Source organism: Octopus bimaculoides, chromosome 6, assembly GCF_046866305.1.
Source record: "Octopus bimaculoides isolate indiv1 chromosome 6, ASM4686630v1, whole genome shotgun sequence".
In the NCBI taxonomy this organism is placed as follows: domain Eukaryota; kingdom Metazoa; phylum Mollusca; class Cephalopoda; order Octopoda; family Octopodidae; genus Octopus; species Octopus bimaculoides.
The window spans coordinates 117,942,524-117,963,024 of NC_142933.1; the positions used below are offsets into that span (position 1 = coordinate 117,942,524).

At 35.9% G+C, this 20,501-nt stretch overlaps 1 protein-coding gene across 4 annotated transcripts in view; it reads left to right on the plus strand.

The window, feature by feature from the left end:
- Positions 1 to 19,759, plus strand: part of LOC106881137 (kelch domain-containing protein 3) — a 61,242-nt gene extending 41,483 nt beyond the window's left edge. For 3 of the 4 annotated variants that reach the window (XM_014931409.3, XM_014931410.3, XM_014931411.3), the window contains 9 exons: positions 2,215 to 2,388; positions 3,453 to 3,568; positions 6,277 to 6,348; positions 7,391 to 7,604; positions 9,377 to 9,463; positions 11,918 to 12,026; positions 13,399 to 13,481; positions 15,187 to 15,265; positions 16,315 to 19,759. In XM_014931409.3, the coding sequence (XP_014786895.1) occupies positions 2,215 to 2,388; positions 3,453 to 3,568; positions 6,277 to 6,348; positions 7,391 to 7,604; positions 9,377 to 9,463; positions 11,918 to 12,026; positions 13,399 to 13,481; positions 15,187 to 15,265; positions 16,315 to 16,378 (998 nt within the window). In that variant the 3' untranslated portion in view covers positions 16,379 to 19,759. The remainder of the gene's footprint in view (positions 1 to 2,214; positions 2,389 to 3,452; positions 3,569 to 6,276; positions 6,349 to 7,390; positions 7,605 to 9,376; positions 9,464 to 11,917; positions 12,027 to 13,398; positions 13,482 to 15,186; positions 15,266 to 16,314) is intronic. The other variant, XR_016242412.1, reaches the window with a different exon arrangement.
- Positions 19,760 to 20,501: the final 742 nt, after the last annotated feature.

A 20,501-nucleotide genomic window follows, 5' to 3' on the forward strand; every position in this document is an offset into this window, starting at 1 on the left:
ATACTTTCCCACCCGTAATTCAATCCTGTCATCTTTTTAGAAATCCGATATGATTTTTGTTTTTTTTAAAATGTTAAATCAGATTTTTCAGGATGAAAATTGGAACGAGAAACGAAAGCATCCTTATTTTCCTGTTCTTATATAAACCCGTTGACTATAATTTTTCAGTGTTTACATTCTTTTTATTTGTACTCCATCGTAAGTTATATTTTTCTGCAATAGATGTTCTCCAATAAATGTATTTTCACTCCGACTCCTTTTAAGCTCCTTTTTCTATTTCTGTGTAAGTGAGATGATATATTTTATATTCTTCCTTTATTTACATCTCTACCCCAAGGATAACTGCTAGAAATAATACCGGTCAAATTTCCCTCAAATAGTATACAACTTTCTCAAATGAAGAAATTCACTACATGTAGACATACTAAATGGTAGAATGGTCTCGACTGGAACAACTTTTTATCAACGGTAAAGTTTGCTCAATCATGGGTAAACTAAGACGGAGTACTAAATGACAAGTCTCTACGTAGTTGCTGCTAGACATAGCAGTTATGTCTTCCTAAAGCCACGGTGACCGGTAATAAAGTCACAGTTAATTTATGGTGGCCGATAATAAAGTCACAGGAACCAGACAAGACCTCTGACTTTTTTTTACCTATATTCTAAGCCACTCACTGAATAATGTAGTCCGTTTTACACACTGTTGCTGCAATAATAATAATAATAATAATTAATTCGTTTTATTGGCCACAAGGGCTAATATCAATTAAAGACATATAAGGACAAAGACAGGACGAAGGTTACAAAAGGTTTTGTCCGAAAAGGTAGGAAAGTTCGTCTAAACAGAGGAAGAAAACGGAGAAGGATATAATAAATAAATAGATAAATAAATAAGTAGAACTCCCAAAGGGGGAGGCGCTTCGAAAAAGGAAAGGTTACACGTGGAAAAACCCATAAAACCACGGGAGCCTGGTCAGAAAAAATAAGAAAGGGGTATAGAGCCCTTTCTCCTTTTACATTACCTTCTTTTTTTTTTTTTACAGGTGTATTCTCAGAATTGGTCCGTTTATACTGGCCATTTTTCCAACAGTCACCCATCTTTCAACGAATTTGCTATGAGACAGCACTTCCCTCTCTACTCTCATCTTCCTTTTCAAGTGGAACTTGAAAAAGTTGATGAGGCCTTGGCCAAAGAGGAAAGTGTCTGTCTTTAGCCCTTTCAAACGGGTCCACCATATCACCTCTTTCGCTACAGCCACTAGGCATAGGAAAATTGCCTTGCCCTCCTGGTTAAAGGAGGTCGGCGGGTCAATTCTCACGATGGATCCAGCTGATAGCCGGATCCGTCCTACACGTGACAGTAGCTGTTCGATATAGACCCACAGGTCAGCAATGCTCGGGCACTGGACGAGTGCGTGCAGAACGGTTTCGTCGTCCTGAGCGCACCTCGGGCAGGCCCGGTTGACGGCACTTCCATGTCGGTAGAGTTTATCTCGAACAGGTAGCGCACCTCGGTAGCACTGCCAGGCGATAATAATAATAATAATAAGGATGCGCTTGAATGCTCTATAACCGTTGGTCTGCTTGACCAGGTTTGATGTGGGACTAAACAGCAGCAACATCTTGTTAGATATTTTTTTTTGTTTTGTATCAAGTACTTTTAAGCTATTTAACTGCTGCTGTCAATGAAAGCTACTTTTAATTGATATATTGGTATTTTTTTCACACTATGCAAGGCGAAATTTTGTTGGGGATGATAAAATCGAGCTCATCCTTATAATAGTTCAGTGAAATCGATCTTGAATCGGGAACATAGAGTAACACATACTGACATGCTAGCATTCTAATATATATATATATATATATATATATATATATATCATAAATATAAGGGATTAGCAATTGAGTTGCTACTCAATTGCTAATCCCTTATATTTATGATGATAAATGGTCTTACCGATAAAGGTTTATTTCATACTGAACTACTTGGCAAAATTGTTAATTGTTAATTCTATTATTAATTGGCGATTCCCTGCCCTCATTTCTTGTATATATATATATATATATATATAAATATGTGTGTGTGTGTGTGTGTGTCTGTGTTTGTCCCCCCCAACATCGCTTGACAACCGATGCTGGTGTGTTTACGTCCCCGTAACTTAGCGGGGAGAGGGAGAAGTTGAAGGTAAAAGCTATGTTCTTTTCTATTTTCAGTCTCCTTACGTTGGAAGAGGCTACCTGTTCCGACGCCTGGTGATAGCCAGTACAAGCATGTTCCCTACCAACGTTACGGACACACAGCTGTTGCTCTTGGGGACTGTGTTTTCATTTGGGGTGGCCGCAATGATAAAGATGGAGCATGTAATATCCTTTATTGTTTTGATACAAGTGAGTACTTTTGTTGTTTATGATTTAATTATATTTTAGTTACATTTTTCAATGTTTTATTAACTACTGATGTAGGAATATTGTAATGAAGATTAAACATTATATTGGAGTAAAGTCTAATCCAGTATTTTCCATTTGAGGTTCCCCAGAACCCTAATCTTCTGCAAGAGATTGCTAGGGGTTCCACAAGAAAAGCAGATTATATGCAAATGCATTTTTGAGTAATTTTTGTGTCTAATTTTATATTGTTAATTTTATACACACAGAGCATATTTGAAATCCTGGCACCTGTTGGTAATTTGGGAAAAATAACCTCTTGATAGGAAATTGTAAGGGAGTTTGGTCTAAACATGGTCTTAATTATTTTGAATTTTGAATTTCTTTGTGGTGTCTGATAGATTTGGTATTTGCCAAACTTTTGAAAGACAATATGATTTGTTCAATCATTTACGAAGTTTAACTTTATGAAAGAGAAAGTATGAGATTAATGAAGATTTAGAGTATGCACTGTAAATTTCATGTATGGGTTCCTTGAGACATGGAAAGTATTTCAAAGGTTCTCCAAGAGTAAAACTATTGGTAAATGCTGTTGGATTTTGTAACCATCTCTAAATTGTAAGTAGAAGGATGCATATGTCTGCATTGTGTGTGGTGTCCAATTTAGAATGAAGCCCAAAGGATTATAACTGTTTTATTTATAATGTTTTGCTTTCAAGGAAGGAACTGTACCCTTGGCTTTTGCTGATCCTCAAAGATCAGTTTATGGTCTTAGGAAAAACAGGGATAGGGGGGATTCCAGAAGAAAGAAGGAATGGATAATGTTGAGAATTAATGGGTTCGACATAATATAGATTGGACATTATAGATATGTCAATTTAACATGATTAGTGGTTTGTAGATGTGTCATATGAGGTGAGGAAAAATGTAGGAGTTTCTGTTTGAAGTAATCTCTGTCTAAATGTGTTGTGTGAGATATTAATTGTGCCAAGTATTACAGTAAAATTTCCAAAGAACCATATTAATTATGTGATTGTATATCTTTTGTATTGTCTTTTCAACTTTAGATATGTTCACATGGTCACGTCCAACAGTTCACGGCGTAAAACCTGGTGCCAGAGACGGTCACTCTGCTTGTGTCATAAATAATAAAATGTACATATTTGGAGGTTATGAAGAGGCGGTAAGTTAACAAAAAGGGAAATCTAAAAAGCATTCCACTAAAGTATAGAAGCAAAACGACTATTAAAAGTAATTATTAAAAGCTTAAATTATTGTGAATAGATTCGGTGAATTTGGAATGTTATAACAGAACTAAGTGAAAATCTCATATAGGCAGAGCCAGTGCTAGGATGTGCCCAATTAGAGAACTGTCAATGGGGCTCTTTAATCTATGAAAGTTGAAGATTGATGTTTTATGCTACATGTAGTATGCTCATCTCAAGCATCAAGGGCTTGAGGCTCTACCATTAGCCACAATAATATATTAAAAATTGAAAGCTGTACTTCTTTTTGATAGAAGCCAGTAATTCTCTCTTGAAGTCTGTACTCCACTTGCAACTAAAAGGAATCGGACAGCAACATGCATATTAATAAATTTCTATTTTTTTATTTGAGTGTTTCACAAGACAGTATACGAACTGTATAGACAAATGCACATGACACATGGCAAAAATGCATGTGAAATATGTGTTTAAAATCAATGAGCAATAGAACAAAATGTGTTGTGTGAAATACAAGACTGAACGCCCTTAACATTAGCAGTAGACTGGCTGTAGTTATTATGACTTATGAAGCAAAAAGCCCTCCCTCTTAGTATCAGTTTTAATTTAGGTTGGCTGGATTAATGTCTCTATCAACATGGATGGTTTTCTTTGTTCTGCTTAGCATTTATTATGGCTAAAGAAGCCATTTCTTTTGTCTCATGTTCTGAGCAACAAAAGAAATAGAGTGGAGAAGATAATTAAGTGGATAGTTCATTTCCAGTAGTTTATCAGTGAAAACAATGAGGTCTTAGTTGAGATACCTAACTTATCAACCTGTGGGAGTCTATAGAGTCATTTGACCTACTACAAATAGCAGCCAAATCTCTCAGATCACATTCTACTGTCAGAAGAAAGAAGGGAAAGAAAGGGCAAATTGGACAATGCAGTCTTGGATTGTGGTTGGAATGCTATTGTCCTGTTGAATCAGGAAAGCAGGAAATTTATCAATTAGAATATAAGGAATAAAATATAAAAATATAGAAAGCCATGAAATATGGCAAGAGATATTAAATAGAATTGAAAGAAAATTTGTGTCCTACAAAAATTGAAATAAGAATTTTGATTTTTCACCTGTAACCACTTGGCTTTGGTCATTGTTAATAACTTTTTGTAATATATATTAATACACTTCTTTACTCTTCTCTAAAAATTTATGACTTTATGCCTTTCTAACAGATCCTAATATAACATAGTCAAAGCACACCTTGGGTTAAACAACAAATCAACCAATCAATGTGTATAAGCTCATTGCTTAGATTGTTTGAATTAAGGAAGCTGGAATTGATAAGGTCTATAATTTTGTTTAATTTTCTGCAGTATACAATTAAATATTTACCCCACCTTTGCAGCCACCAATCAACTTACCTGATCCTTACAGATGTTACCTACCTCTCTCTTATTTTCCTCTATCTCCTGCCCTTTGTACAGTCTTGTGAACCCCACCACTCTTAGTTTCTCTGTCCCCACTGACTTCTACTTACCTCTGTACCTTGAGGTGCCACCTGGACACCTCACCACCACTATTTACCTCTTTACTGTTACAACTGATTCATTTCTCACTCTCTTGTGAGTAGCCATGTAAATCCTCTGCAACAAGAACCTGCTGTGCCCTACTCCTTTCTCTCACACCCTTAACCCTCATCTGCTAGCATAAGGTCCCTCATCTTAAGTTTTGTAGTTTTTGCAAGCTGTACAGCAATCTCACTTGTGCCAGTCGTATGAAAATAGAACTCTGTACATGCTGTAAGGTGGCTGCCATGTTAGGAAGGGCATCCAGCTGTAGAAACTTTGCCAAAACAGACACTGGAGCATGATGTAATTCTTGAGCCCACTATCCAACCCATGCTAGCACAGAACATGGACATCAAATGATGATGTGTATATGTGTCTAGTTAATACTGATTAAGATTACCCCAATTATATTTTTACTAATGACAATCAAGTTGTATTTGCTGATTATAATTAACACTGCTTTAATTTCTCCTAGTTATCAGCATGTTCATTACTATCCACCACCCCATCTTCTCAATATCATTACAATTAATGCATTTCTATGCCAGTATAGAGAAGCTTGCTCAGTAATTAGTCTTCTTTTTGCCTGATTAAATAGTTTACTTTTGTGATTTCTTGAGTTCTCTCTCTTTTGATCTGTAATAATCACAATCTTGTAGCAGTTGTTTGTCCATATCATAGCCAGACCTTCTCACTAAATCTCTATCCAGATATATTGGTATATTTTAATTCTTGACCATATTTTTAATTTGCAATATCAATGTTACAATGCTTTTAGATTTCCAGTTTCCATGAAGATTAACCTAATCAAGAAACATATCTGATATATTTATAAATGAAGTAATTGGCAGCTTGAAATGTAGCTGATAGGTCCAACACATTCATGTACACACACACACACACACGTGTGTGTATGATCGGTGCAGTTATGGCAGTGTGCTTTTAAGAAGTTCACTTCTTAACTATGAGGTTTCAGGTTCAGTCCCGCAGTACTGCACTTTGGACAAGTGTCTTCTACTGTAGTTCCAGTCCAATCAGTACTATTTAGTTCAATTTGATCCAATGTTTACACTCAGTGGTATACAATATCATGTTGCTTTTTTTTATAATGCAGGTTGATCGATTTTCCAACCAAGTGCAAGCTTTGGACTTCGCTACATATACTTGGCAACATATAAAAATAAAAGTAAGTTTTCTTATTTAAATTACCTATTCTCTCACTTCACTCATTTTAATTTTATATTCTCCATATGCTTCACTTTTTCTATAAAACTGACATTGTAAGTTTGAATTTAGTTGTACACAACACCAAATTTTGTACATAGATTTGTGAATCTTTTACAGTTCATTTTTGTTGTAATTTCACCAGACACTGTGGTACTAATAGGTTAACCTGTTAGTGCCCAATTTTTTTTATTTAACTTATTACCAAAAATCTTTTTTTATACAACTTTATCTGATACTAAATCATCACCGTCATCATTTAACGTCCGTTTTCCATGCTGGCATGGGTTTGACGGTTTGACTGGAGACTGGCAAGCCAGTAGGCTGCGCCAGGCTCCAATCTGATCTGGAAAGGTTTCTACAGCTGGATGCCCTTCCTAATGCTAACCACTCCAAGAGTGTAGTGGGTGCTTTTTATGTACTACTAGAATGGAGTGTCAGTTATATATATATATATATATGTGTGTGTATGTGTGCCCTTGTTTTGACATCATGTGTTAATCATAAATGTGCTATCACTGTTATATAAGCAATGTTGTTCATTGGTAGTCTTTCATGAAAAATATATCTGGCCATAGGGAAATATCCCCTTGTCAGGAAACAGGTGATGGTTGGCAACAGGAATAGCATCCAGCTCTAGAAAAATCTGCCTCAACAAATTGGTGCTACATAAAATGCACTCATATGGGTACCACAATGAATTCATGCTGGTGCCCTGTAAAATGCACTCGTGGCTGCCACATAAAATGCACTCATGCTAGTGCCATGTAAAATGCATTCATGCCAGTGACATATGAAAAGCACCTAGCACTTTCTTCAAAGTGGTTGGCTTCATCCTGATTTCAAAAAAGCATAACATATCTATGAAGAGCAAACATAAACTGAGATACAGGGGTCCCAGACAGACAGAATTTTGCTTTTGTTATTATAGATTGTAAATAAATTTTGAAAAGTATTCTTAGTTTTTTAATTTATTCTGAATTGTTATTATTTTTTCCTTGAAGGGCATTCCAGCAATATGGAGAGATTTCCACTCAGCTACAGCTATTGGTAATATCATGTATGTGTTTGGTGGTCGGAGTGATGTTTCCGGGGAGACATTTTCTAATCGAGAAATCTACTGTAATAAAATCCAGATGTTCGATACAGTCACCAACACTTGGACCCAGACTAAAACTAGTGGAGTAGCCCCAATTGGACGGCGAAGTCATTCTGCTTGTGAGATTCCAAACTTTTTCCTTCTTCTCATCTCTCTCTCTCTCTCATATTAGTTTTCACTTTCTCATATTTCAGTGTAAGAGATAAGCTGGATTTAGATGATTTAAGGCTAATTCAGTTGTGGGATGCAAATGGATGTTAAGTTTGCAGTGAAGAAATGCAGCAAAAGACGTGTTTGCATTGCATATAAAAAAAACAAACTGTTTTTTTTTTCATGCAAAAGAACATATGAGATGAGATGAGTGTACGGCAGAGAAATGTCATCTGGTAGTGTGATGTATGGTAGTGTGATGTATGGTAGTGTGGTGACATCATGACAGAGTGATGCTGATGGTGGTCAAAGAAAATCTACAGCAATGGGAGATCTAATAATTACCTTTGACCCTTTGAAAGTGAAATGTTAACTTACAAGAAAAATGGAGTACAAGTAAGTTAAACAATCTGATGAGAATCAAAGTAATTGGCAGATATATGCATAGAAACTAACACTACAGACAGGATTATATAAGGAAAAATGAATGATGTATATTAAATGAAATGAAGTATAGTTGTTAGGTGATGGAAAGTACTTAAGACATGACAGACCCAAAAATAGCTTGAGGAAAATCATTGAGAATTAGACTTGTAAACATTGAGATTGCATAATAGTCAAAATACTCAGAAAATTAACTGAAAAGAAACTTGAAAACCCAAATTAAACAAGTAATAATGATGATGATAGTTTGTATGCATTTAATAATCAATGAGCAATGGTGTCTGGGGAACTATTGGGTTGGTGCATAATTATTGCAGTTTTTTTTCAACAAATTTTATTTTACAGAAACAATAACATGTAACAAAAACATCTTTAAATGATTATTCCGGAGCATATTCACCATCCACTTCAATTACTGCTTCCCATTTAAAGATGTTTTTGTTAAATATTGTTATTGTTTTTGTTGAATAAAATTTGTTGAAAAAAGCTGCAATAATTATGCACCAGTCCAATAAGAACAGAAGACTTAACCGCTTAATATTCAAAACAGTCAGTCTGTCTGTTACAGGGCTATTTGTTTGAACTTCTACTCAACAAAGCCTCTGGCAGGATGAAACCTACACTAAATCTCATGGGAAGTAATGTTTCTCATATTGTTATCATGCGTTTTATAATTTCATCCTTTTAATAGAAACACTTATGGATGTCCGTTGCTCACAAGCAAGTATGACTTGGTGGTAAATACCATACTTTTACTACTTGTTTTAGGTGTCTATGTAGTCACAAGCAGACATATTGGCACCTCCCCACTAGTTTTGAGCCAGTGGTACATTGAGGATGTGACAGCTGGAGGGAGAGAAAGCTGCACCAGCAGTCAAGCTAGCTGAGTGGACTGGAACAATGTAAAATGAAGTGTGTTGTTCAAAGACACAATGTGCTACTCAGTTCATGAATTGAACAAATGACCTTGACATTAAGAAGTCATCACCCTAACCACTATGCCATGAATCTTCATACATCAATATACATCAGTAATATAATATTCAAAAGCATAAAATCAGTTCCTCTATTTTATCTGAAATTTTTGTAGGGTTTCTTTTTCATTTCAATCACTTTATTTCTCAGGAAATTTCTCTCTCTTGCTCTCTCTCTCTCCCTCTTACTCTCTTAGTTGTATATTTTTTCTCTTTGCCTCTTGTTCTCTTTCTCCCAGTTCTGTCCTCTTCATCTCACTGTTTCAGTTTTTTATTCCCTTCATCTTCTCAATCTCATCTCCACCTAACTTGTATATTTTCAGTTGTTTACAAAGGTTATTTATATGTATTTGGTGGTTTCAATGGATTTCATCATTTGCACTTCCGTGATATCTTCAGGTTTGACCCAGGTAATTCTTTATTTATTCACTCAAAACATTATACAGAAGTTCGTTTGTTTAGCATCTGTTTTTTTTTCCATGCTAGCATGGATTAGGCAAATATATATCATTGAGGTATTGTTTTACAATCAAATGCCTTTCCTGTTACTAACTCTTACCTGTTTTCCAAGTAATGATATTTGCATTTCACTCATCTTTGAAACTGCAGAACTTCTGGATATTTTGTTGACAAGGGAATGTCAACATCATCAACAGATGTAGCTTAAGTTTTTGACATGGTGAAGTATTAAGCAATCACACATACACACACAATGGGCTTTGTGCAATTTTTGTCTACTGAGGTCACTCACAAAGTGCTGGTGAACCTGGGGCTATAGAGGACACTTGCCCAAGGTGCTGTGCAGTGGGACTGAACCTGGAACCATGTGGTTGGGAAGCAAGCTTCTTACCACACAGCCACGCCTGGTTGCTTATTTCATTAATTTTTTTTTAATGTTTTTTAATGCAGATGTGGCTGTGTAGTTAGAAGTTTGCTTTCCAACCATATAATTTTGGGTTCAGTCTCACAGCAAGTGCTTTCTACTGGCCCAACCAAAGCCTTGTGAGTGGATTTGGGGGACAGAAACTGAAAGAAGCCTGTTGTGTATGTATGTGTGCGCATGTGTAAGTGCATGGATGTGTGTACTGCCTCCTTGCCTTGGTTTCATGCGATAGGTGTAAATTAATGTCATCATTGTACAAGCAGTGTCCTTCATGTCCAATTTTCCATGGGGTAATATTACCTTATTTGGAGACAGGTGAAGGTTGGTGACAGGTAAGACATATTGCTGTAGAAAATCTGCCACAACATATTTCGTCTGACCATGTGAGTATGGAAAAGTGGATGTTAATACGATGATGATGAAAGAACTACAAAGCTGTTGGTTGAGGTTTCAGAGAAAAGGTCAAGGTCACACCTGTTTTATATTTTTATCCCTTTTTAATTTATCAATATTTTCTCAGTGTTTTCTGTTATTATAATACATATGTTCTGTGTATGTTTTGTTGTTTGTGTTGTGTGTGTTTACTTGTGTCTAATTGTAATGATTTAGCATAAATGGGAAAGTAGCTGTAATTGTAGAAAGTTGGCAAGAACATGAACCTGTGTTGGTAAAAGTGGAGAAAGCTGATATTGCGTTACTGTCTCTGCAGCAAATCAGTGCATCTGATTCTAATGTGGAGGTATAGTGTTGGTGCTGGATGATTGCCAGAAATGCAACTGGCAATTCTTTGTTCCTATTTTTCAGTGCAGAAAGCATTTTGCATATTTAAGAAGTCTATCTAAGGTTTGTGACCTGCAAATAATGTAGTGAGAAGAATATTGATGTCACTAACTATCAATGGTTTTGAATGGAAGACAGATTTGTGATGTGCAGTATTAAATAAAAAAAATGCATTAAAAGCACAGGCGAGGCTGTGTGATTAAAAAGCTTGTTTTGTAATTGTGTGGTTTCAGGTTTCACACAATGACACCTTGGACAAAGTGTCTTCTATTATAGTTCTGGGCCAACCAATGCCTTGTGAGTGAAATGGTGTGGAGGCCTCTGTGTGTGTCTCTCTTTGTCCCACCACCATCGCTTGACAACTGGTGTTGGTTTGTTTACATCTCAGTAACTTAGCGGTTTGGTGTGTGTATATGTATATATATATATAATGTTAAGGAGAATTTCTTAGAGGTTCAACAATTTAAATAAACATAAACATATATTCTCCTGCCATTATGTTTATTTAAATTGTTGAACCTATCTGAAATTCTCCTTAACATTTTTGCATCTGGGTTTTTTTTTATCTGAGCACTTCAAACTACTGGCTATACAATAAACAAAAAAACTTTACTCTCTCTTTCTCTCTCTCTCTCCCTCTCTCTCTCTCTCTCTTTCTCTCTCTCTCTCTCTCTCTCTCTCTCTCTCTCTATATATATATATATATATATATATATATATATACACACATACATACACACATACATACACACATGCACATATACATGTATGTATATTCGTGAGAGTCTGTAAATGTTTACACTCTACTTCTTGACAAAAGGTGGCCTTCCAACTTGTCTAAAATGGGTAGTAACCAAGAATAGAAACTGACTTGGCCAGTGTTAATCTGTCCAAGCCATGCCAGTCTGGAAAACAGATATCACATGATGATGACCTGTTTTTAGAATTAAGCGATTTTCCAGAGCTAATTTTTACTGCTGGATTTATTTCTTCAAGAACAACTGTCGAATGTGCTTTGAACAACACATACCCCACAATGCTATTCTAAGATTAAACAATTGCATCACCAGAATCTCAAAACTACAAGATAATGCATGATTAATACAAAACAATGTGGATGAATATGCATTACATTTGACAGTAATCTGAATGCTAAGGTACTAAATGTACACTAAAATGCTTTCTTTGTTTTCTATTATAGTTCACCATCATTGGACAATGGTTAAGGTGAAAGGCAAAGGACCATGTCCTCGTCGGAGACAATGTTGCTGTGTGATTGGCTCTAGAGTATTTCTGTTTGGTGGCACAAGGTTAGTATAACCTTTCGAAATTATTTACAGAGTCAACAGAACTGTTTCCAGTTGTTTTTCTTTATTTGTATCTTTCTTTATTTCTTCAGATTTGTTCATTCATACGACGATGTTTTTCTTTGGTAGCATTTGTTAGAGAGAGAAAGATCCTTAAGACAGGAATTTTACATGAAAATTCTTTCTAGAGCAAACTGTCTTGTTTTTTCTTCTTTTTCCTAATTGTTTGTACTGGAATCTCAGTGTAGCCAATTAGTAGAACAGCAACAATAATTCATTCTAGAGAGTCTTTTCATTCCTCTGTGGTGAACTTTCATGAAGATCATGTGGCATAGTGGTTAGAGTGGTGCACTCATGATCCCAGACTGGGCAGTACATTGTGTTCTTGAGCCAAACACTTCATTTCACATTGCTCCAGTCCACTCAGCTGTAAATGAACAACTCTGCAATGAACTGGTGACCCTTTCAGAAAGAAAGTTGTGATCTCAGTTACTTATATGCCATGGAAGCCAACTAACCAGCCCCACGAGTCTTAGGGGACAACCTGCTCATTGAATTAGCATGCAAAATGTGTTGAGTATTCCACATGCATGTGTATCTTTAATGTACTTCTCTAGTAGAATCAGCCATAACACAGGTGTAACAAAACTGGACATTTCAATTATAGATCCAGACCATCTGATGGACTTGTGTATAGTTTATGTTTATCCACATTCTTGCACAAATCTTTGGTTGACTTGAAACTTGGTAGATGCCAAGCAATGGGATTACACATTGGTTCCTCATGGTTGTGAACTGAGTTTCTTAACTGCAGGGCATCCAGCTGTAGAAACTCTGCCAAATTAGATTGGAGCCTGGTGTTGCCATCCAGTTTCACCAGTCCTCAGTCAAATCGTCCAACCCATGCTAGCATGGAAAGCGGACGTTAAACGATGATGATGATGATGATGATGATATATATATATCAGTGTGTGTATGTATATACATATGTTGGTATATGTACACTCACAGATAAAAGAGGCTTCCTTAAAGTTTGTGTCTACCAATTTCACAGCAGACTATTGGACTATAGAAGACACTCACACAAGTACTACACAGTGGGACTGAACCTGAAACCATGAAGTTGCTAACTTTTTAACCACAGAGCTATGCCTACACCTTGATACAGTTAAAAACAAAGTTATATTGAAAAATTAATCGAATGAAAACAAGTATCAACACAAAAAAACTCCTTGAAGTTTCCATAAGTGTTTGTCTGCCTGCCTTTTTATCTACCATTATTGGAACTTTATGGACCATTGAGATTTTAAGGGAATATCTAAGTGTTGTGCTTTAATGTGTTCAGTTATTAATGTTACAGTTTTCTTTATTGTAGCCCTACCAATCCACAAAATGAAGCTAACGAAGAAAATGATATGGATCTCTATGACCATTCAGATCTTCACGTTTTGGATTTTGGTAATAATGATAATAATCTATAATTATTTTTTTTATACATTTGTGCTGTTTAGTCCCTCTTACCTCTGCTTTCTAATAATCTAATAATCTAATAATCCAGCTGTACACGTTATAAAAAAATTAGTAATCTTTAGATTTATAGAAGGGAACAATCAGTAAAAGTCTTCTTTTCTGCCTTCATCCAAGGCAATGATGGCATGAATGAAGCAGTTTTACTTTGAGCAGAAATTAAGAAAGTATTAAGAAAGTATTAAACAAAACTCCCATTCTTATTACACAACATTTACATGTTATTTAGTTTCATATGTCTAAGCTCCTGCATTCAATCTGTTCTGGATGAATCCGAACCCATTTTCCTAATACCTGGACTACATTTCCCCTCACTGCCCTTCACAGTGGTTTATTGCTTTAATCTGAGGATGCACTTGTATCAATCAATCAATGAAATTCAAACTCGTACTTGGATATTTACTTTCATTTATTGAGCCTCACCTAGAATTCTGCACATAGAATGGGATATGGTAGTTCTGCTATAACAGAAACCCACCTAAAATCCCTTCGAAGGTTGAGATCTAGGTATAATGAGATCTGACCGTAAGTTTTTATCGGGGATAGATTTACAACGTGCAGGATAATGGCAGATTGCTTTTGCTTGGCTGAAGTAAGACGCAAAGGGCAAATAGAACAGCTGGATCCGGTGCCAACCATGAATGTTTCGTTAGACACATGATCCTTAACAAAGAATGCATAATGAGATGAAAAATTGCAGAAAGAATCTGACGTGCCCAAATCTTCTGGAACTAGTTTCTTGACAACCTGAATGAACAGGGCTGGATGCAACGATGGGCTTTTTCTTTGAATGTGGCATGGTACCAGCAGAGATTGGAAACTGTTGGATTAGAACTAGATGACCGTGACTTGGAATGGCTTCTCCTGTGATGATGAGAGCTGGCGCGTTCTCACCACAATGTGTCCATGCGACGTACTAATGCATCGACTCTCTCCAAAATGTCGTCACGTGACGAGGGAGAAGATATTGTGGTAGTAGAGGAAGCTACTACGGTGTCCGAACAGGTATGGTGAGGTGCGGCTTGCACAGTGAACTCTATGACCTCTTCTGCCAAGGTGGCTATCTGATATCTGATCGAGCGAATTTGAATCAACTGCTGTGGCCAGTATGGGTTGGACATTCGGCGGCAGCCGAGAGAAAAACAATTTCCTAAGCAGAGGATTGTCGTCAAGTGGTGTTTTGTAGCATTTTGTTTGTCTTTATGCTGTGAGTTCAAATTCTACTGAGATGCTTTTGCTTTCCATCCTTTTGGGATTGATAAAATAAGTTCCAGTTGAACTCTGGCGGGGCTGATGTAATCAACTTACTCACTCCCCTGAAATTGCTGGCCTTGTGCCAAAATTTGAAATCAATCTTAATCAGTCAAATAAGTTTCACTGAAAGTATCTATCCATTATCAAAACAATGAAGGACAATCATGTTTGTGTGTGTGTGTGTGTGTGTGTGTGTTTGTGAGTTTATGTTTGTATGTGTGTGTTTGTGAGTGTCTGATTCTATGCGTAGCATGTTTCCTATTTGTGTGTGTTTGAGGAAGACTGTGAGTGAGAAGAAGAGAATAAAAACGGATTTGTAAATAATGCAGTTTTGGTGTTTTGAATACTGCTGATATATATAATCTGTTTTGTGTTATTTTAGCTCCAACATTGAAGATGTTGTGTGAGTTAGTTGTTTTGGAACATAATTTGGATACAAGTCTGTTACCATTAGATATAAGGTATGTACATAATGTGTTTTAAATGTTTAAATGGATTGGTGAATTTCATTCTGTGTAGGTAAGCAAAAAGATATTTTAAAATATATTTGATGAACAACACTGAAGCAAGCTTTGAAATAATACTGTTTTTTACATTTTGTTATTTATGGTTGCTGCCTCCCCCACCACACACATGTATACATACACATATATAAATATATGTTTGATAATAAAAACCACAAGCCTTGAAAAATACAACCACCCAGAGTTTCCCAGATGAAATAGTTTATTCTAGCGTTTATCAAGATACAAGATGGTTTGTTAACTGCATTTGATGTGAATGACATTTGAATGAGAGGACATGCATTAAGAAAAAAGGCTGAGCAAATATCACAGGGGAGACAATAAACCCTCAGCAAACATAACCAGTGTCTTAATGGATATTAAAATTATATAAACCAGACTGGAATGATTTACAATGTGTCCGGTGGTTGTTCTTTAATTTCCATTAAGATGTATTTTTTGCATGGAATGTGTCAAATGATATATTGTAAATGTGCAACTTTTGCTTAAAACAAAACCTGCTGTCTCTTGAATGTAACCTGTTTGTGAAATCATGTAACCATGTATAATTATGTATATATTTTGGTAGTTTTGATTACATGTACATGTACATCATTTGTGAAATTGAATACATGTACATCATCTTTGAAACTTAATGTAGAATAATGAGTGAATCATTGACTACCACATTGTACATATTAAAACTAATGAAACCTGTTTATTAATTAGGGAGTGCTAAATGTATTTTTATTTTCCTGTTATTTTGGCAGTTTTATGTACATTCTCATACTCTCATTAGCAACTTTCATCATGTGCATTTTGTAACATTACCTTCAATTGGGATAAAAATGAATATTCATACATTCAAACCAAAATGTTGTAATTATCACAAAGCTTAGTACACCTGCTCTCATTATTGATGGCTTGAGTACTCTAGTTTAAGGTGTGTTATGTGTCGTTTTATGTAACCCTGTGCCAGTTATGTCAGCTGTTACTGTCTGTTGCAGGTGGGAACTGCGCGTCATGACAACCAACAATGTGATTACAAAGCCAAGCAACTCAACAGGCTAAGAACTCTACTTAGAAAGAAAGAAAGAAAAAAAGAAAGAAAAACCAAACTAGCAGAGGTGGATTTTCTCTCCAAGCAGTGGACATTGGAATTTTGGAAACAGCTGTAATTGTTTTATTTGTATTTTTTAAACTTTTTTTTTTTTAATGCTGTTGAGGAACTGATCAAATCTCTTGCCACAGTGAAGGAATTTTGGAAGAAGGTAAACATTCAAAGAAAACCGAAACAATATGGTAAATACTTGGAATGTACAAAGAAAAAAAGAATAAAAAAAGAAACATGGAGTAGGGAAATGAAGGGAGACGATGCTGGCTATTAAGAAAAGACTTGTGAATTTGATGGAAGGAAAAAAAAAAAAAAAGTTTCAGATAAAGAAATAACAACAACAAAGCCCAAATGTATTTGAAAGAGTTGACTTGTAAATTTGTTAGAGATGTAGAACTATTATCGTGGCAGTTTGGTTTAGGGTGCCATTTTAATGTGAAGGGGCAGGGACTGAACTCTGAAATCACACAAATATATACTTGCATGCACAACATACATGTGGGCATTCACATGTGCACATGCACATGCGCACCTCTCTCTCTCTCTCTCTCTCTCTCTCTCTCTCACACATACACTCAAGCACATAAACGTTACACACACACACACACACACACACACACACACACACACACACACACATTTCACACACCACACACACACACACACACTTCACACACACACACACACACACACACACACACACACACACATTGTGTGCGCGTGTGTGTGTGTGCAATTTGTTTCCATCAGATTTGAGGCGTGATTAATGGCGTGATTAATTTAAAACATTTGCAGACCTACCCCTTTCTTCTGTCTCTACATGTTTGTCTACATGCAATTGTATGTCTATATACATGTGAGAGAGAAAGAGAGAGAGTGAGAGACAAAGGGAATGTATGTATGTGTGTGTGTGTGTATAATATGTGTGTGTGAATATATATATATATATATATATATATATATATATATATATATATGTGTATATATTTTGAAGCATGTAAGAAAGCTTTTGTGTGTACATTCTCATGCATTTGTATACGCATGCTTGCATGTTCACATACACTTGCGTGTATTTATTAGCTATTCCAGCTAAAAGTGTGTGAGTGAGTGAGTGAAAGGGGAAATGAGGTTTGATTTAATACACTGTGATAAATGCTAAAGCACAACTGAACACAAACCTCCTTCATCTCTATGCTCCTGATTTCTCTGCTAGAGTGCTTCGAATGAGAGCAATCTTTTGGTTCTCCATCTTAGCTTGGTTTCTTATGCTTTTCAGATTTCAGTTTTAACTAATGGCCTCTTTTTATCTCTTATAAGTCTACTCTTTTCCCTCTCGACTAGCTTAGCTTCTCTCTTAACCTTTTACTTGTCTTTCCCCTCATTCTTTCCCATACTCTATTTCCTCTCTCTTCTTGTCTGCCTCTCTCTCTCTCTCCCTCGACTTTTTATTTTTTGCCCCTCCCCTCTGTATTCTACATTGCAGAAGAAGAAACACTTCTGCAGATAATTTTGGTTGACTTCAGATGTTTGGTAGTTCAGTGGTTTCGGTCAAAAGTTACTTCTGTATGTCATGCTAATTCATCTGACCTTAACTGTTCCAGTAATTCACAACAATAGATCATCAATTGGTCAAATAGAGACCACTGATATCAACTTGTCAAATAACAAAAATATCACTTGGTCAGATAGAGATTATCAGCTGGTTGGACAATATATCAGTTAATTGCTTAGACCATCAAGTGGTTAAATGTGATATCATTAACACTTGATATTCTAATATTAAATGTTTGACCATCGAGTGGGCAAATGAGAGAGAATTACTTGGTCAAATACACATTATCAAATGATTGATCATCGCTTGTCAAATATCTGTTGGTCAAATGGTCACTCATCAAGTGGTCAAACAATTGATAATCAAATGGGTTAAGTGTTATACCAACTGGTCAGTTGTTTGACCATCAATAGGTCAAATAGTAAATCAAAAGTTGGTCAAGTATTTCTGTCTCTTATTTGGCCAGCTGGTAACCTTTCAATTCTCAGCGATTTGAACTGCTGCGACTGCTAGCTTATTCCTTTGCTGCTGCAGTTAAGACGAGACAGTTGATACCTCTCACTCACAATATAATCTTTGTATTCCAACAGAAAAACAAACTCGACCTTCATCTGCAATTAGTGAAGACCTAGAAGAGGGAATTAATATTTCTGCTTGAGGAATATGGTCACAGACGATTCCAAAGGTCCACTTTGGTGACAGACAGTGCTAACAGTCACAAATGTTTAGCTACAAATTATTCAATCCCTGCTATCACAAAGCAGTTGATGAAATGCATTGGGCTTTATAATTTTTTGTTTCTTTTACCGCCATTTGCGATTTTTTTTTTCCCTCATTTTATTTTCAAAACGACTTTTTTTCATCCTTTATTTATCTCAAACTGCAACATTTTTTTTTTGTTATTAAAAATTCAAAGAAACTTCTCTAAAATATTTATTAAAGCTTTTTTTTTTCTCTCTGTGCTGATAACTAAAGCTTTTTTTTCTTTCTTATTTGTTTTATTTTTCTGCTAACAAAATGTTTCTTTTTCTTTTGAAATGGTCAGTAATGTTTCCTTTTTCTCTGCCTGTAATACTCACATGCTTTACTTTTCTCAATGTTTTTTGTTTTTATTTAAGAAAATTACTTCTGTGTGTTAATTACATTTATTAGTAACTCTCTCTCTCTGTTCTCATGCTGTAACAACATCAACAACTGCTGCTATGAATCTGTGCAGCACTCCTTATATTTTACTGCAGTCAGGCTTCACCTGCGCACCCCTGCTCAAAGTTGGTTGCTTTGTGGCAACCACATATTACATAATGCGCCCACATTTTTGTTCCCATACATCATTCCATTGTATAATCAGGTGACATTTTTGAAAGAGGATTTCATATAGGAAAATGACCATTCTGCTTTTATTCAAAGTGAAAACTGGTGTATTTGAAGTATGTGTGTATGTGAATGCATGAATGCATGTGTGTGTGTGTGTGTGTGTGTGTGTGTGTGTGGGTGTGTGTGCATGTGTGTGTGTGTATATGTGTGTGCGTGTGTGTATCTTTCTTTCCCTCTGACTAACTATTGATGTGTGTGCAGTTGTGTGTTGCTCCTCTTGTATTTCAATCTCTGTAAATATGTATAAGTGGATTATTTTCTAAGTTACTTCATATCTACTTTGTTTTCTGTGCCTGTTTTGGTGAAACACAGATTTGAGGTTTTTAAAAGGGTTCATCTTGTTTCACTTTTTAATGGTATTGCTAATAAAGATGACTAGAAAGTAATTCTTGTCATTCTCATCAACCAGTCAGTGTTGTTTTTGTCTTACTTCATTAAATTTATTTGATAAAAAGTAATTTATATGTCAGAGTTTGAACTCAGCATTGAAGTTTTAAATTACATCATGTATAACACATCTCTCTTCTTTACAGCAATGAGCTATGGCACCCTACATCTCTTTCTCTCTCTACATAGACTTATAAATGTATGTACATATACAAGGGGGTACTGAAAAGTTCCTGGTTTTAGGTAAAAAAAAATACAGGAGGATCAGTTAATTATGATTTTCAACGTATTCCCCTCTCAGATTCACACACTTATTGCAGCAGTCCTTCAGTTTTTCTAAACCCTATAAAAGAACTTAGAAGGCTGGTCCTCCAACTAGGCCTTTAATGATACCTTAAAGCCAGGAACCTTTCAACACCTCCTTGTACATACTAATCTACCTTAGTGTAACCGATATGGAGGAAGTAGTTGATGTTATGCTGGTACGTTTATAGACACTTAAACGAAATGCGAGGTGGTATCAAAAAGTTCAATGACTAGTTACGTTTAATAAAAAATCCCAGGTTTTAGCATTGTCTCCTTTGAAATAGTCACCTTGCACAGCAATACACCAGTATCCCCATGCCTGCCACTTTTCAAATTCGGTCTGGAAGACGTTTTTCATAAGGGAGTTGAGGAACGGCGATTTGCTCTGGATCTCAACAATGGTGTTAAAACAATGACCTTTGAGCTGCATTTTCATCTTGGGGAAGAGATGGAAGTTTGCA